The 18,498-nt window shown below is 39.2% G+C and overlaps 1 protein-coding gene across 8 annotated transcripts in view; it reads left to right on the top strand.

Annotated features, from left to right (window-relative positions):
• The window catches only part of Dip2c (disco interacting protein 2 homolog C), a 417,859-nt gene that overhangs the window by 211,308 nt on the left and 188,053 nt on the right, over positions 1–18,498 (top strand). For 4 of the 8 annotated variants that reach the window (XM_015998738.3, XM_015998740.3, XM_015998739.3 and 1 more), the window contains exons 2-4: positions 3,054–3,125; positions 4,473–4,640; positions 16,069–16,179. In XM_015998738.3, the coding sequence (XP_015854224.1) occupies positions 3,054–3,125; positions 4,473–4,640; positions 16,069–16,179 (351 nt within the window). The remainder of the gene's footprint in view (positions 1–3,053; positions 3,126–4,472; positions 4,641–16,068; positions 16,180–18,498) is intronic. The other 4 variants (XM_015998743.3, XM_076572890.1, XM_076572888.1 and 1 more) reach the window with 1 other exon arrangement.

The following is an 18,498-nucleotide window of genomic DNA, read 5'->3' on the forward strand; positions in this document are numbered from 1 at the left end:
GTCTAGGAGGGAATTCAGGGCTGGGAGGGAAAAAATGTCCTTAGATCTTGTTAGCCTTAAAGCAACCAGAACTTTCCAAAATAAGACCAACTCTGAAGTAAGAATTCAAAGTTCAGTTCTTTTGAAGTTGATCTACAGCAAAAATCAAGGAAGAGTGAGTATCCTCTGGCTTTTAAGTATTCAGTTGAGAAATTAATGAAACAAGCTGAATTTTGGGTATAATCAACATGTGTATTGATTCTGAGTTTACCAGGACAAGAATTTGATGGTAGAATTATCAAAGCAGCTACTCAATCTGGACATGGGCAGTAGCTGGAACAGTGCAAAGATAGCATCTTGCCCTGAGGCCCAAATGAGGTCCTCTTTACTGGGGGCTTTCCACATGCACCCTTACTTGTTCTCCTTATTCCTTTTCATTTTCCTATAGACCTGCCTTCTTCCCTTTATTTTAGCAGGCAGTGCTTTGGGTTTTGTCTCAGCCAGAGAAAAGACGGATTATGTAGCATTACGATTAACATGAAAACAAACTTCTTCAGTTGTAATGGTATGTTTAAAGAATGATTACTATTAGTAAAAGCTGTTGCTTTTTAGTCGAGGTTACTATATCCCCTGTGGAAACAGGTAGTAAAGCAACTGCTTCTGCAGTGCTCTTGATTTGCCGTTTTGGGGATTTCTCAAGAAGTTGTGTATATAGGATGGGAGGTTGTTGGCTTTCTAGCATAGAGGCTCTACCTTTTCTGTGAGTAGGAATGAGATGTTTAGGTTAGCCAGAATGGGTGCCAGTGTTCTACCTCATTCCTTTTTACTATTAGGAATGTTGAAGTGGAGCAGTAAATCAGGTCTCCTCTGATTACTGGTCCTAGACTCTTGCTCTGAACACCACAGAACTAGGCACTAGAGAGTTTATTTTGTTTACAAACTATTTTATTTCTTCAAAGCCAGACATTTCTCTCTATCTTGTAGTGCTACAGGTACAGGCAACTGTAGAAAGAGGGCAAAAGCAAATTTCATAGCCAGCCTGTAATACATTACCCCATTTCCTTATTTTCCTGGTCAATCACAAGAATATTCTAGACTATGCTAACATGCCTGTAGTGTCTGTGGTGATGAGATGAGGGGGAGCAGTTATAAGAGTAATACAGCAGCTTCAGTGATATACAGCTCATGGTTGAGGTTGTAAAGTATAGCCAGATATGATGCTGGCTTAATCTTTGTGTAACATTTATACAGACACCATTATTCATAATGGTGTAATAAGATACATTTAGCATAAAATCACTTAATAGTTGATAAGGGAATGTGTATTTCATATCTCTCTACTGCTTTATGGCTCACATTTAAATACTGGTCATACATTGTTTTTTAACCTAAGCAAAGATGTATTGTAGCAGGAATCTTAAAAGTTCTTATTGATAAAATCAAACCCGAGGCCAGTTATTGGGGTCAATGCTGATAGATCAGAGAGACAGAACAAGCCACAGCTATCTCACCTCACCAGTTCCTCAGCTGGTCTTGTTTCCTCAGACTGGAAGCTTCTGTGTCCTCATCCCAATGACTCTCAGCTGAATTGCTGCTGGAAAGCCTGAAGCTTAACCAGCCACATGCTTAACCAGCCAAATGCTTCTAGTTTCTGGTCCTCACGCCTTATATATCTTTCTGCTTTCTACCACTACTCTCTGGGATTAAAGTCTGGCTTTCTGGGATTAAAGGCGTGTGTCACCATGCTTGGCTATTTCCAATGTGGCCTTGAACTCACAGAGATCCAGAGGGATTTCTATCTCTAGAATGCTAGGATTAAAGGTGTGAGTGCCACCATTTTCTAGCCTTTGTATCTAGTGGCTGTCTGTTCTCTGACCCCAGATAAATTTATTAGAGTACACAATATTTTGGGGAACACAATACCACCACAATGTATAGAACAGCTTTGAGTAATAGAATCAGCCCTCAAATTTGTAAGGTCATATGGCAATACTAAGCATGTATCATTAGAATAAGCTAATTTACCAACTTGACTATGCATGGTAAGAATTACTCTTTGGTTTGCTTTGTTTTCATAGATGCTCAAATCCTTTTTTCTCTTTGAAGAGGTAGGTTAGAGTGCAAGGAATAAAAATATGAAACATGCTAAAAAAAATTGAAGGGCAAAATCAATTTTATAACCCCTTCCAAATTCAAGGACCAAGTATGTGCTTGACTGCTTGTGCACTTGTGCACATGTCTACATGTGTGCACATTTTTTTTTTCTTTTTAAAAATGAAGGGCAAAATTAGCATTGTGTTTTGGAGCTTACAGTTAGGAAAGACTATAATGTTATTTTGCCTGTGTCCTTAGTGACCTAACCCTTAGGGAAAGGTCTGACCTCCTTTGACCTCTGTGTATGAATCTTTGGCTTTATCATTTGAATTCTTCTTTGAACAATGAATGTCTTTTAAATCTCCATGGGCCCGGTGTTCTTTTGCTTGGTTTTATCTAATGCATTCTTTTGTCTTAAGTCTTTCTTTCTTTCTTTCTTTCTTTCTTTCTTTCTTTCTTTCTTTCTTTCTTTCTTTCTTTCTTTCTGTTGTTTTTTGTTTTGTTTTTTAAAAAACACCTTAGCTGTTTAAAGTCCTTGTGACTGACATGTCTGATTAGAAAATAAATCTCATTAATGAAAGGCAATGCCTGTTTGTAATGGTGTTGCCAGCTTCCCAGCTCAGACAGTTGTCCAACCATTGTTGATTAAGTTAATGAGAGCACCTGAAGATTAAGCAGGCTTGATGCACCTGAAGACAGATTGCACAGATCTAATTTTGGACACTCAGGGTAGAAACCCAGCCAGAAAGGGCCAGAGATGAGCATGTAATTGAGCAAATGAGTTTTTATACAACAAGAATGCCTATGATTTTCTTTTTTCTTTTTTTGGGTACACAATAATTCCTTTATAAATCTCTAATTATAAAGCAACAAAGATAGTCATAGTTACAAGTTTTGGTAAATTTGTCATACTCCATTAAATGACCAACTCTATGCATTAAAACTATCCTAAATGCTTTCTTTTTTCCCTTCTCTTACAGGTGACATTACACAAAAGGGATATGAAAAGAAGAGGTCAAAATTAATTGGAGCCTACCTTCCCCAGCCTCCAAGTACGTAAAACTTGAATAGTATAAACTGTCTCAATTTAAAAGTTAATAGCCACATTTGAAAGAGGCTTTTCCCTCACTCTGGAATCTGCCTGAAGAGTGCACACACTTGTATAATTACTTAAAGATTTTGTGAATATTGAAGGCATATGTGACTTTCCTATAAATATACCTAATACAATTTAATAGATATTTCATCTGTTGTTGTCTTTGAAACACTGTAATTATAAAAATAGGAGCATTTGTGGTTTAAACATGATTTTTGACTTGATGAGTTAATTATTGCTAATGATTATGGTTTAACCTAATACAAGATTTGACCACTAGAAAATATTGTGGTAGCCTGACTCAGAGGATATGATTGTAAAGGTTTGGTGTTTTTAGAGATGGTGGTAGAATATGCACTACCTATACTTGCAAAGTACAAGGTATATTTCCTGCCACTGTTGTGTCATGTGTGGCTTTGGAGAATTTCTTTACTTGTGCTAGGTTGTACAGATTTTAAGAAAAAGAAAATGGAGCTACATTGGCATTCCAGCATGAATTCCCTATGTCAGTTCAAAGGGAATCAACTCAAAGGGAATACAAGCAATATCCTTCCTCAAGGTAAAAGGCTAGCAACACACATGTTAAAGGTAAAAACTGAAACTGCAGTTTCTATGGATGAAACAAAACTAAGAAGCTTAAAAGTGGATGTGTATAAACCCCATTTCTATTCCCTTCAGGATGTGACCCCCCCCCAAGTATTATAGAATTAACATGGCAAAAAAGCTCTATGGCTACTGAACTTAATATCAGGAGTCTGCTGTGCTTGTAGTTCTGCTTGTTATGTCTTTTCCTGCAATTTTTAAGGAAGTTGGTATAAAAGTGGTCCTGTGTGTTAGCTGAGAGACTGATTTCTTGTGGTCTGGCTTGTGAAGGGAAGAAGCATCGTTTTATTTGGAAGAAGAAAAAGTAAATAGACTGGTAAATGGTTTAAGGGCAAGTGTTGGGGAAGGTATTTCTTCACCTTAGCCTCCCCTTGTGTGATTGTCAGAAAGGCCAGGTCACTTGATGTCTGTGTCTGCCCTGTCCTTGAGGAAGGCTACTTCGTTCATTTGACGACGCTGTTGGATATTTATTTGGCATACTAAGTAAAAATGAAAAAGGAGCAGTTACTGACTTACCTGGGATGTTCTGTAGCCTTCACTGGACCGAGTCTGGCTGGGGGCAGAGGGTTTCTGCACCAAGTGGAGCCTTTGGTGGTCTGTGTGCTGTTTCTGCATGGGGTCGGCAGCTCTGCTCAGCGCTGTAACAAATTTAAAAAAAACTAAAGTCTGAATTAATTAGTTTTTTTTCAACTTGTTACAGCAGCGAATGGAGCTGCCGTGGTTCGGTGTAGACTGCAGCCCGGTGAAGGCGTACCGAGGAGACCGTTCCGCTCTGCCCACATCGGGGTGTGCGACATCCGAGAAGCTGCGGCCAGGGAGCGGGCGGCCAGTGCAGCGGGGAATCGGCCTCTGTTTTACTTTCGTTTCGGTGAGCCCTGCATCTCTGAGAGAGACCAGCCCCCAGGGAAAAGGACAGTTTTGGAAGCCTTCCCCATGTATAGGGCTGACACCGAAGGCACCAGAGGTTCGGTCTCCCAAGAGAATACCTACCGTGCTCCTTGGGCTCAGAATTTGCATGCATGGATAATGACTGTCCCAGAATCGGGGTCCTTTCTACATTTGCTGCTAATTTGGAATGTTCTCTCTACAATTCGTGGTCAACTGGCTCTTCCAGTACAAAGACCTTAAGAAAGGATGCATGCCCAGTGATGAATTTTCCCCCTTAAAGTTGTTGCACTGTTTTGTCTTAAAGCCAGACACCTAGGAAGAGGATGAGTAATTAAATCTTGAGCCCTGAGATGGGCTAAAGGGAGAGACTTTGAGACCTACATGCTCTCATACTCCTATCATCAAGGATCAAAGTGTTAGGTTTCTTCAATAGAAAGACCAACATTATCTTAGAGTAGGTGTTTTTCAGGTCAGGGTCCTTCTAAAAGGTTTGGACCATTTTTTTGAACTTAGGAAATTCAAGAAGCAGAAGGATGACTTATGTACTCTTTAGTAGAATAAGAACATTTAAAACAGGAGCATATGTATTTGTAAACTGTATTTATAGGTGCATGTTCTGGTTTATACCTCTGATAGAATGCATTGTTTTAAAATTATATGCTAATAATAGGATGAGTTTATGGCGCAGTAGTAGAGCACTTGTTGAGTGTGTGAGAGGTTCCAACAAACAAATCTCATAAAAATATTGAACTTCAGTATTTAGAAATGAACATCTCATCTATTTCCCATCTTTGTCTTTATTTGACCTCCCAGTGACCTTGTTGACAGTTACCATAGTCTTGTTGAAATGGACAAGGTTTGGAGAGTAGATTACCAGCTCGAGTTGGATCCTAGCTGTAGATTCCATTTAAGAATTTCTGATGGGAATGTGATAAAAACTGAATGTAAAAATTTGGATGTTTTGAGTTTGTTCTCTGCCTTGTCCTGCCACCTTTCCACAAACATGAGCACCATCCCGCCCTCCTGTGATATGGGAGAGGGTGTTATTTTAGGATGGAGGACTTAGTTCCTTTGTTAATTACTGTTCTATTGCTGTGAAGAAACATCATGGCCAAGGCAACTCTTAAAAGAAAGTATTTAATTGGGGGCTTGCTTACAGTTTTAGAGAGTTAGTCCATAATCATCATGATGGGAAGCAGACTGGCATGGTGCTGGAACAGTAGCTTAAAGCTTTATTTACACCCTGATCTGTGAGCAGAGAGGGGGTATAGGGGGAAAAAGAGCCTGGCATGAGATTTTGAAACCTCGGAGCCCACTCCCAATAACACTCCTCCTCCAACAAGGTCACACCTCCTAATCTTTCCCAAACAGTACAAATCCTAGGTTCTGCCTGTGGTAACTAAGCATTCAAATATATGAGCCTATGGAGGCCATTCTCTTTCAAACTACCACCCTTCCTAGCAAAAGCATTTTATAGAGAACCTCCTTCTGAAAAGTTACCACTGCATGAAAGACTCATTCGTCATCAGGACTTAGGAAGATATCAAGGAAAGCAGGTGTTTCTAAAGCTGGGAGCTCTTTCCTGACCAGCCCATCTGGGAAGGCATTCTGTCACAACAGGATCTGTATGGAGCTTGTAGTTGAATTAACCAGATAAAAGTTAAGATTTCCCAGAAAGTATTCCAAAAATATTTCTGAGGTGTTTGGGACACATGATTATGAATTAGATTGCCATAAGATGAAGTTAGGGTCCAGGCTGTGGTTCCTTCCTGGTGAGAATGCTCAGGACACAGTTTCTTCTACAGGATTTCACTGCTACTCAGGACATCAACACTGTGAGAGGAATGGTAATGAAGCACCTGCTGGGGAAGACAGCTTCTCTTGGTTGAGCACAATGCTGAGTGCACACCTCAATTCAGATTGGGGACAGTGTACCAGAAACTATGAAGACAGATGAGAATTAAAGAGTAGAGATAATAGGTTGAAAATTATTTTATAAGAGAAGGTACTACTTCAGGGAACTTGTTTGACACTTCCTCTTGTACTTTTTACTAAGAAAGTGCAGATTTCAAAATGATCCTTTGTTGCCATCTAAACCAGATCAAACTGACAAAAAGAGATGATGAAGCCAGCTATGTAGCACTGTTCTCAGAGGAGTTTTTATAATACATTGTAGTCTTGTATAGAGAGTCTTTACTACTTTTAGAAGACTTAGTTGGTAACCAAAAGTAGTAAAATTTCAATGTTACTGTAAATAGTAAACTATCATGAATCTAAATACTCACCTCCTTTCTTATAATATGTATATTGACTAGGTGTTACTTATGACATGGCAGTCATGAAATGTTTCTTGGCATGGAGCTGTTTCTACAGAATCAGTGTTTGAAGCTCATCTTCCTTTGTCTTCAGCAGCCAGATGGATTCATGCCTAGCTCCAAGGCTGTGACTGAGTTAGTTTGAGACATAATGTGAATTGGACTGATAAAAGCTAATTGGCAAATTTCTTGTATTTTTTTCCTACTCCCTAGGGTTCGCAGTGGCAAAGTGTCTGTTATTAGTGAGAATTTATGGGCCCTACCTGTTACTACTGCAGACCATAGGCAATCCTGCATGGAGAGTGGGTCTAATAATCATGTCCAGCTATTGTACCTCCTGCAGCCCTTGCCTGGTTTTGGCTTCCCCAGATGGCCATGCTGTTTTCCATGTTAGAAATCCTGGGGATGTATATTTTGCCTGTACTAAGTTTTATTTAATCATCACTCAAATGCTACTGTTGAAGGATTTTTTCACCTAGTCCTTCTGGTTAGGACAATCCTAGTCCCAGTCTTATTATGATATATTTGTGTAATACTTCCAGGCAGCTGTAGTTTGGTATTCTGTCGCTTACCCCACAGTAGTATGATATGAATTGACTGAGGATCTCTCATCTCCTGCACACAGTAAGCACAACCCACTTGCAGGCAAGAATACCCAGTTCCAGACTTTGTACATAGCAGGAAGAGGTAGAACAAAGCAGTGGCTGGTTTCTCCTGGACCCTAAATTCTTTCCTCCCTGCCCTATGTCCACTAAACTCCTGTCGTACCAGTGAGGATCAGCAAGGCTGTCTGTAGCAGGAATCTTAAAAGTTCTTATTAATAAAATCAAACCCGAGGCGAGTTATTGGGGTCCATGCTGGTAGATCAGAGAGACAGAACAAGCCACAGCTATCTCACCTCGCCGGATCCTCAGCTGGTCTTGTCTCCTCAGATTGGAGGCCTCTGAGTCCTCATCCAGAATGGGTCTCAGCTGAACTGTGTTGCTCCATAGCCTGAATGCTTAACCAGCCAAAATCTTCTAGTTTCTGGTCCTCACGCCTTATATATCTTTCTACTTTCTACCACCACTCCCTGGGATTAAAGGCTGGCTTTCTGGGATTAAAGGTGTGTGTCACCATGCTTGGCTCTTTCCAATGTGGTCTTGAACTCACAGAGATCCAGAGGGACTTCTATCTCTGGAATGCTAGGATTAAAGGTGTGTGCTATCACTGACTAACTAGTGGCTTGTCTGTTCTCTGACCCCAGGTAAGTTTATTAAGGTACACAATATTTTGGGCAACACAATACCACCACAGCTGTCCATTGTTGCCTTGCCAGTAGAGCAGTAATAGAGTATTCTCAACAATTGTTGTAGCCAAGGTTAGTACCAAAAGCATTCACTGCTCAGGTGTGCACAGTGATTTGCACAAGCCTTCTGCACCAGGCTTCCCTTATCTATGGTGACAGTTCTGTTTTTATTTCTTATTTGGATTAATCTAATTGTCAGTTGGCCCCATTAATGCTAATCAGTGACAGAAATGGCAAAAGATTACATGATTTTGGACCAATAGCTCATTCTAGTTCAATGATTTCTATTTATTTTATACAATTTGGTTTGTAAATCCCAGTATCTGATATTGTCACTGAAGATAGTTGCTTTGATGTGAATGCCTTTGCATGAAGTGACTCAGCTTGTGTGTGTGTGTGTGTGTGTGTGTGTGTGTGTGTGTGTGTGTCCGTCCATGTCCAACATGGAGATGGCTTTATCTGAAATCTAGCTGCAGATGCTCTGCCAGATTATGATAGAAAAAGTTGTCCATGATTGGCAAAGTTTTCAGGCTGGTGAATTTTGTATCTTGGGTACATGGAAAATGAAAAGCTTGGTCTTTGATATTGAGGATATAAATGCTAGTCAGTTGACACTTGAGTATTTTCTCTAGAAAATAAAGCTGGCTGGCTGCTTGCCTGAGCCTGTTACTATTAGGTTCAATATCTGTGTGGACAACTGCTGAAAAACTTCCTCAGTACACAGTTTGGTTATGTTTCATTCTGTCTGAGGAATTTAACCTCATGACTGAAATACAACTGGTCTCTGGACAATGAATGATGCTGCGTTTGGTGGCATATGTGACCTCCTTCAACACAGGCTGGAGGACACACAGGCCTGTACAGGCACATTCCCTTTGCTAAGGAATTCTGTTGTGTCATGAGTCTATGGAGGGTGAAGGTGAGATGCAAGGTTACCTCTCCAAAAGCAGGGAGAGAGGCACTCAAAACTGGCATTTCTGGTCTGGGACTTAGTAGTAGGCATCCTTTCCAGCTTGAATGGTGAGAGGAAAGGACATTCATCAAAAAAGGCAAGTCTCCTATGTTCTAAGTGAGCTCTGTTGTTGATGATTCATGCATAGGTTGCTGCTCTGTTTTCTAATATATTCTATTCACATGTCTGTTGGCTTGATTGGCTGAATATCCTATTATTTTTAATGGCATTTAATGAATTAGGTTTCTTGTCAGAGAATCAGTAGTAAAAAGAAAACATCACTAAACCCATGCCCAGCTAGCATCTTAGGGTTCAGACTGAGTTGAGTTTAGCCACCTAACACTAAAGATGGTGCCAATTAGGACTGGATCATAGTTTCTTGTGAAAAATCTGAGTCATAAAAGAACAACTCAAAGCCCTAGGCCTGACAGTAAACTGTTATTTTATCCAGTAGTGTAGAACAAAATCAGACTGAGACTGGGGACATGGTTGAGATGTAGATTCCTTGCATAGCACACTGAGGCATTGGGTTTAATTCTAAGCACTACCAACAAAATAAACAAATAATGCAGGATAGCAGTTTAATTCAAGTGTCAAATTGTCACGGGCTTTAGATCATTCATATTTTGCTAGTTCATGAATTCCTCCATCAACATACTGTAATAGGAAAATGATTACAAAACAAATGTAAGATATTACACAATAGCTCTGTGTTAGTAAAAGATGAAATGGAAGTAACTGTAAAGTAATGTAAGAATTAGGTGTGCATAGTAGGTTAGATACTAAGGTGCTCAGAACAAAGTCTCAATTTTCTATTTTGTGGTGTCCTCTGTGTTAGTACAAAGCAAATGTAGAAAATGCCTTACCTAATCATACAGGTACTTTTTACTTCCGGGGTAATTCCTTAATTACACTTACTTCAAAAATAGGGGTTTCTGTGTGATCCAGAGACTATAATGAGACACTAGAAGACAGTGGGACTTGATTCAGAAACAGTTTTGGACAGTGTGGAAATAAGGAAAATTCTCCAGCAATTTCACAGATTTTGTGAAAGCCTATGGTAGCTTTGGAACTCCAGCAAGGAGCTTATTGTCAGTGCCAGGGAAGAAGCCAGGAGAGGTCAGCTACAGTGGATGCCCTGGAGACACTTGAAAGTTTTTGTCCACTGAAGCTTTCCATGGCATATGTGAAATCATAGATATAGAGGCAGAATAATTCATTCAAGGTATTCAGTGTTCAAAGTATTCAGACCAGTTTGGATCAAGGTCTTCTTATCTTGATCACAAATAATATTTTTGAAGTATTCCTCATATATCTGACATTTTAAAATGTATTTGAAAACAAAGGTTTTTGGTATATTTCTTTTATAATATAAATTTAGAATTCCTCTCCCCCCACCCCCAATATTGTCTCTTAAATAACTTAAGGCTTTTTTTCCTGCCTTGTGGCCTCTAACCTATTGAGTCTCAAGTTAGAGAGACAGATGGGTGGCCCACCTGTGCCTTATTCTTTGGGATAACATGGTGGCTAGTATCTGTCTGAGTACAATGTACATGTAAGACACTACAGTGTTTACTAATTTGTCATGGTTAGATTGGTTAGGTATAACAACTATAACAGAAATTTTTGTTGGAGAATCACTTAATGACAATCCATAAATAATTGACAAGTAATTAATGATGCTTCTGCTTTTTCTTACTTTTGTCTTCAGATTTCCAAATCTGGTGAGTAGGTGAGGTGTTTAAAGAGGTGAAATTAGAGAGGCAAGGCAAAACTTTGGAAGAATCACAATTTCTATTTGACTTGGAAGATCAGCTGGAGAGGAAGATGGGCTACAGTTGGAAGTGTCTTCTGTTCCAGATGGATGAGTTTGGTACTTGCTATTGTGTAGCTAGAGTTTTCCTGCCTGGCCCACAGTCAGGACAAATCTCTGTCACCCGCCAGTCCCACAGCCGCTCAGACCCAACCAAGTAAACACAGAGACTTATATTGCTTACAAACTGTTTGGCCTAATGGCTCAGGCTTCTAGCTGTCTAGTTCTTACATCTTAAATTAATCCATTTCTATAAATCTATACCTTGCCACGTGGCTCGTCTTACCGGCGTCTTCACGTGCTACTTGACATGGCGGCAGCTGGCAGTGTCTCCCCCCACCTTCCTGTTCTCTCAATTCTCCTCTCTGTTAGTCCCGCCTATACTTCCTGCCCGGCCACTGGCCAATCAGTGTTTTATTTATTGACCCATCAGAGCATTTGACATACAGACTATCCCACAGCACCATTTGTGGTCATCAGGGTCAGAAAGTGAGGTATCCAGAATGCTTTGTGCTTGGAGGAGAGGAGTCTTTGAGCACTGGGAGATAATTTTGAATGAAGAGAAAACTTAGATCTAAATGTTGCACAATGTATAAGTTCCACTTCTTTTTCTGTATTACCTCATCAACAAAATGGCTAAATAACAGAACTCATCTCCTGGTATTAATAAAGCCCTTAAGCCAGTGATTTGAAGTGTTACCTGTTGTTAGTTTTCAAATACAGATGGAAAGCCAGTTTGCCTGACTGTGTAGGTACAGAAAAACAGTTGAGGCCTAATCAACCGCCCCCCCACTTTTCCTACTAAAATTACTGGAAATGCATTTTAATTAGAATTTGTCCAAGTTTGATGATCATTAAGGAAAAATTATTCCACTGTTCAGAGAGGGGTGTGAATACAGCTCAATAAAGATGGTGGTCTTAAATTGCTACTTGTATTATTAGAAGAGGGTGTGTATGCATAATACATGCAAGTAAGAGACCTAGGTTGTCAAGTGTGTTGTTGGAAGAGTGAGTCTAAGATTCTAAGCCAAATGGGATCTAAGGTTGGTAAACGCTTATCTATGCATATCTGCCTCATCTGTGTGGTTCTGCCTCTTCATGCTTATGGGTCCTGGAGCTTGGCATATGGATCGCATGTAATTGCGTCATAAATATTGTGGGAGAAGGAATTCAGTATTGACACTTGTGTTTTATCGAACGAGAATCAATGGTTTCATACTCCTGACTGTTACATGTTGGGGACTGTCACCATTTTTGTTTCACAATGCCTTCTTTCCTAGTGCCCATGTTAGCCTCTTAACTCTCACTGTGCTTCCTGTTGTGAGAATGCTGGTCTTTCTGTGGCTTTTTGAGAATTGGTCTTCAATCATAGTTCCCTAAACTAAATATTTCAGTGAGGGTTGAGTTCTCCCAGTGCTAAACACTGAACTGTAACTGCTTTGCTAATTATTTATATTTGTATTGTTAAGGGTTCATCTGCTTCAGCAGAAATGATTGGCCATTTGCCTTGTGCTAGAGAAAGAGAATGAGTGTGCAAGTGACTTTATGGTGACAGAGTCAGTTCTATAGAGAGTTACATACTCAATTGTTGATTTTTTTTCTCTTTGAATATACCATTTCAAATCTTGGTGAAACAAGGTCAGATGAAATATAATGAATGAAATATTGACTCAAATAATATTTTAAAGTATATTTTGTTATGGGCAACCTGTTGGAGCTGTTCTGCCTATTTGTATTAATTTCTCTTTTAAAACATTTGTAGTAGACTGTATTTCAATCCATGGGAGCAAGTATGCAAAATTACCTCACTGATGACAGCCATAGAAGGCTCATCAATAAACCAGACAGTAGTCTTGGCTTTGTATACTATGGATCCTGAGAAGAGGTGAAGGGTGAAAATAGTTCTGAGGAGGCTTATATTCATGAACTAGACAGGAAAATAGTATTAATAGTACAGAGATTTACAGCTGGTAAACCTGACAACTTGAAAGTGTATGTTTATCTCTGCTGCTCCTTGAGCTGTTCCAAAATGCCAATCAGTGTGTAAAGAGAATGAGAGCAATGGTATATAAAGTAGGGGAGTCACTTAGCAAAGTGAAAGCCAGTACATTCAGATGCTAAGTAGACATCATGGGAATCACTCAGCAAGTAGCTGAAAGAAACAACCTACAGGAAATGGCGACTACCTCTGCTCAGTCCTTATGGACATGTATACCTTCTGAGGAATTAAAGTTAACAAGGCTCTAGGTTTGAACATAATCCGACAAGTCATGCAGTCAAAGTTACTATGTCAGAGTACCTACACTGTCCTGAGAACAATCTCAGCCACAGAGTGAGACATTTTCTCAAGGTGCAGAACACTCAAGGTCTCAATCAACCCAAATAAAAGATCTATCTGAAAGAGATCCATTAGTGTTCTGCCATAAGAAGAGAATTAGCTATTAGCTCCTAAAGTGAAAATAAAGAGGAAATTATGAAAGTTGTCACAGAAGAGACAGTGTAATGATTATAGCATCGTAATGATGAACTTTGGGGAAATAATGGAAATAAAGGCAAAAAGTAAACATAATTTTCACCTAGAATATCCAGGACCTATCCCTGTTACAGTAGAAAGACAACCTTGGGGACACACAAGACTTCTATGTGTTATTTTTCTTTTATCTTTCCTGAGGAAGCTACTTTAGTTACCTCTTTAAAATATGAGAAAAAAAGACATGGATGAATTCAAGGAACCAGTGACTTAAAATTCTGCAAAGCCAAAGCAAGTCCAGGATGAAAGGGATCCTAAATGGCCCAGCAGGTCTAGTGACCCAGGTTAGAGGAGGAAGAGGCTCCAAGTAAACAATGAAAACAAATAAGCAAAAAAATGAACTGGAAAATAACTAGATTGTGAGTGTTTGACTAAGGGAGGAAAAGTATGGGAAGTGTTTGTGTAACTGAAAGTTTTCCTGTGTCCACTCAGCTCCCGTGTCCTTGCGGTCCCGAATCTGCTCAGACCCATATGAACACACAGAGGCTTATATTAGTTACAAACTGTATGGCCTATTGGCTCAGGAGTCTCACTAGCTAGATCTTACATCTTAAATTAACACATTTCTTTAAATCTATGCTTTGCCACGTGGCTCGTGGCTTACCAGTATCTTTACATCTTGCTTCTCATGGCAGTGGCTGGCAGTGTCCTCTCTGTTCTGCCTTTCAACTTCTTCCTCTCTAGCTAGAATGTCCTGCCTAACCCTATTCTGCCTCACCATTGGCCAAACAGCTTTATTTACCAACCAATCAGAGCAACATATTTTCACAAGATACAAAAAGACATTCCCCCATCAGGTTTGTTTTAGTTTTCAGTTGGAATATTTTAAAAGTATCAGCAAATAGGTACATTGAAAACAAGACAATTATAGGAAGGTACAAATATTAGACCCAGAATTATTAAAAAGCGGATAAGATGGGAATATATCAATCATATTCTGATGACTTTATGGTTTTTCATCATCTCAATAATCCTGATCTTGTAAGTAGTAGAAACTATGGTGAGTGGAGAGAAACCTACAGGCTGTCTAAGAGTCAGGCCTGTCAATTGCCATCAGTGATGTTTCTCCCAGCAACTGATGGAAACAGATGGAGAAGCCCAGAGCCAAACATTAGTCGGAACTTGGGGAATTTTGCAGAAGAACAGGAGGGGAGGATTGTAGGAGCTAGAAGGGTCAAGGACACCACAAGAAAACCCACAGAATCAACTAACCTGGGCTCATAGGGGTTCACAAAGACTGAATCAACAATCAGGGAGCCTGCATGGGACTGATATGCATATGTTACAGTTGTGTAGCTTGGTCTTTTTGTGGGACTCCTAATAGTGGGAGCAGGGGCTGTCTCTGACTTTTGCCTGCTTTGAGGACCCCTTTTTTCCTACTGGGTTGCCCCATCCAGCCTTAATAGGAGAGAAAGTGCTTATTATTACTGCAGCTTGATATGCCATGTCTGGCAGATATACATGGGAAGCCTGCTCTTTTCTGAAGAGAAAGGAGGAAGAGTGGATATCTAGGGTAGGAGAGGTTAAGGGGAGGGACTGGGAGGAGAGTAGGGAGGGAGGGGAAACTGTGATTGTGCTGGAAAAAAATTAATAAAAAAAAAAAACAGAAAAAAGAAATCAGGGCTATAAGTCCAAATGTAAATGTCAGTCCAATGCAGAACTACTTGGCTTCATAAGTTTGACATATGATAAGGATTATTAAAATAGGATCATGAAAGCTAATTGTTACTGAAATCTAGACTTTTTTTTCCTTTTTGGTATAGCTTATGTTTTATGTCTTCTAGTTATCACTGGTCTTTTCTAAAGAAGCAATGATTGTTATTAGAACTCAGTGGGAGCAATTTCTTTATTTCAGAACTGTAAAGATGTACTCTTTCCCATGCTACTTAGTTTCATCTATATTGTATTCCTTGGTACTGTGATATGTCAGTCTAATAGATAGTTTGATTAGCAGATATGGGGGTCAGCTTTTGTCTTTGAATTTAACATAACATTTTTGTTAATTAATAAAAGCTACTTTCAAGTACATCTTGTTCATCTGTTTAGCATTAAATGGAGCAAGTTTCCAGAGTTAGTAATTGGGAATAACAAAAGCTGAAAGTTGATGCTACAAATGGATAATTTCCAGTTACCAAATACAAATAGTTTATAAGGTTTATTTTAAAGTTGACTTTATTGATAACTGTAATTTTAAAATTTCTCAGGGCATTTATGGTCTTTCTGTTTATTCTAAAAAAAATTATAATTTGATCCTATGTCTTGGACTTCATGCTTTGGTGGACACTATAACAAGAAAGAACACTTGCCTGTAGCCTGCCCACAATTAGAACTTCTCTAGGGCTCAGCCTTGCTTATGTCCACCTTCCTGTTGATCTGCAGAGTGACTCACCACCACCTGGTTTAATAGGTCATAGGAATGTAATAAGTAAATATTTATTGTAACTAAGTTTCATTAGCTTAGCTGCTGAGAACAGCCTCACCCTCATTCTGCTGTTTTACCTTGTATCCAGGAGTGGACCAAGCTTTGCCTCAAGAGCGAAGGGCACCTGTCACTCCTTCCTCAGCCTCTCGATACCACCGTCGAAGATCCTCAGGCTCTCGAGATGAACGTTATAGGTCAGGTAAGGAACTGTATGGAGACACTAGACTCACTGTACTTGGGTCTGTTACTGTGAATGAATTGGGTCCACCTTCCCATTGGCTATGAGGCACAAGTTCAGGACATTTGGACTTGGCGCAGGTGAAGCTCTAGCTTATGTACCAGTGTATGTTCTAGTTCAGTGGTTCTCAACCTTCCTAATGCTGCGACCCTTTAATACAGTTCCTCATGTTGTGGTGACCCCCAACCATAAAATTATTTCTTTGCTACTTCATAACTGTAATTTTGCTACTATTATGAATCATAATGTAAATATCTGACATGCAGAATATCTGATATATGACTCCCATGAAAGGGTTATTCAGTCTCCGAAGGGGTTGTGACCCATAGGTTGAGGACCACTGCTCTAGGATACCCACTCAATCCATAACAACTCTTTCATGTTTGGTAAAGTAATATTTGTTACCTCTTTAAATATTTGTTATCTGTAAAAAGAGATAACCAAGCTACCTTAACAGTGAGTTTGCACACAGAAGACTTTTGTTAGGAGAACTTTTTATTCATCTCTTCCAACTGCCCTTTTTTTTTTCCTCACCTCCTCTTCTGGACTCTGTAGGCACCTGCATTCACATATACACATACCTACACATAGATATGCATATCTTAAAAATAAAAGCCTAAAAAGAGGTGAGATAATATAGTTCATTTTATTCTACTAGATTCTAGTAGACTTAATTTTTCTTGAGCTAACAAGGAAGATTGTAAGGAAAGAGCTTCCTAGCTCCCTAAGAGGTCTGAAGGTCTCTGACCACTTTCAGTAAAGCTGCTTTAGTTGCTTCAGTGATCAAATTATGTTACTTAAGAAATAATTCTGTTACCCCACAGATAATTGAACTAATTAACAATCAATTCAGTTAGCTATATAGTAGGAAACTTAATTTCTCTTGGTGAAAATTTTTCTATTTCATTTCAAAATACACAAACCTACATTAATTCTTGATACCTGAGCTCAGGCTTCCCAAGAACTCATATAATATGGCAAAGCATCAAGCCCCCTATGGCTGACTTACTACTGCAACCCCAATCAAAGTGAAGTAATATCCTGTGGTAATGGAAGCAGAGAAAGGAATTGCAATTCACATCAAGAGACTCAGAGATGCTAACATTTTAGTTTATTGTCAGTTAACTTGGCTTCAAAATTGTGTCAGTCTTGCCTCAGGTTCACAAGTGATGAAATTTCAAGTATGAATCACTATTTCTAGCTATAATTCTTTATAATAGTATGTACCCCTTTTAAGATACACCCTTTTTTCTATTCTTTTTAAGTTACTAAATTTGGAAAATAAATGACTGTAAAGGCATTTATTGGGCACTTAGAATATATTGTGTCAGACATTGTATTAGGTACTTTACTACCTTTATGAGGTCTAAGTGAGAGCTTCATTTCTAGTTATGTTCAATATCCTATTTGCATAATCAGGAACTTCACAAGAGAAAACCTTGATGTTTAAGTTTACATGTTACTAAAAAAAAAAAAAGACCATGACAATGAACAATATTAAAAGTCAAATGCAAGATACTGTTTTGTAATGTGCTTAGAATGGGCTCAGATATGGCTTGAAAAACCATGGGATTGTTTTTGCTTTGCTAATGAGATTAGGCACTCTGATCTCAGTGCTAGTCTCCTTTGTAATCCAGTCTGGAACAGAGCTGGCCACTCTAGAATGACCTCCATCCTTCTGGGGAGATCCACGAGGTTCTTGTGTTTTCAGAATGATACTAATATGCTACTTAAAAAAATTCTCATTTTCATAGAGTAGACAGTAGGGTTTGTTTGTTTTGTTTTATTTTCCCAGAAACTTCACACATGTGATGATGTATGGTGGCAACAAATGGATTCTGTGCTTGTAAAGTTTGGGGTTTAAAAACAGCTGTTTATCTTAGTTTATATGATTAGTGTATTGGATTTTATGTGGTGGTCAGAAGACAAGTTTGTAGAGTAAGTTCTTTCCTTTTACATTTACATGGGTGCTGGATATCAAACTCAGGTTGTCAGGCTTGGACAACAAACACTTTGATCTACTGATACATCTCATTGGTCCCTACACAATTTTTTAAAGTACTTTATGTGCACTGTTGTGAAAGTGTCAGATCCCCTGGAACTGGACTGCCATGTGGGTTCTGGGAATTGAACCTGGGTCCTCTGGAAGAGCAGCCAGTGCTCAACTCCTGAGCCATCTCTCCAGCCAACCCCCCCCTTTAAATTTTTTAATACTGCATATATGAACATTACCCATTAGTTAACTAATTTTAAGCTTTACAATAGTTAAGAATTAAAAGC

The sequence above is a fragment of the Peromyscus maniculatus genome, chromosome 5 (assembly GCF_049852395.1).
Source record: "Peromyscus maniculatus bairdii isolate BWxNUB_F1_BW_parent chromosome 5, HU_Pman_BW_mat_3.1, whole genome shotgun sequence".
Lineage (NCBI taxonomy): Eukaryota > Metazoa > Chordata > Mammalia > Rodentia > Cricetidae > Peromyscus > Peromyscus maniculatus.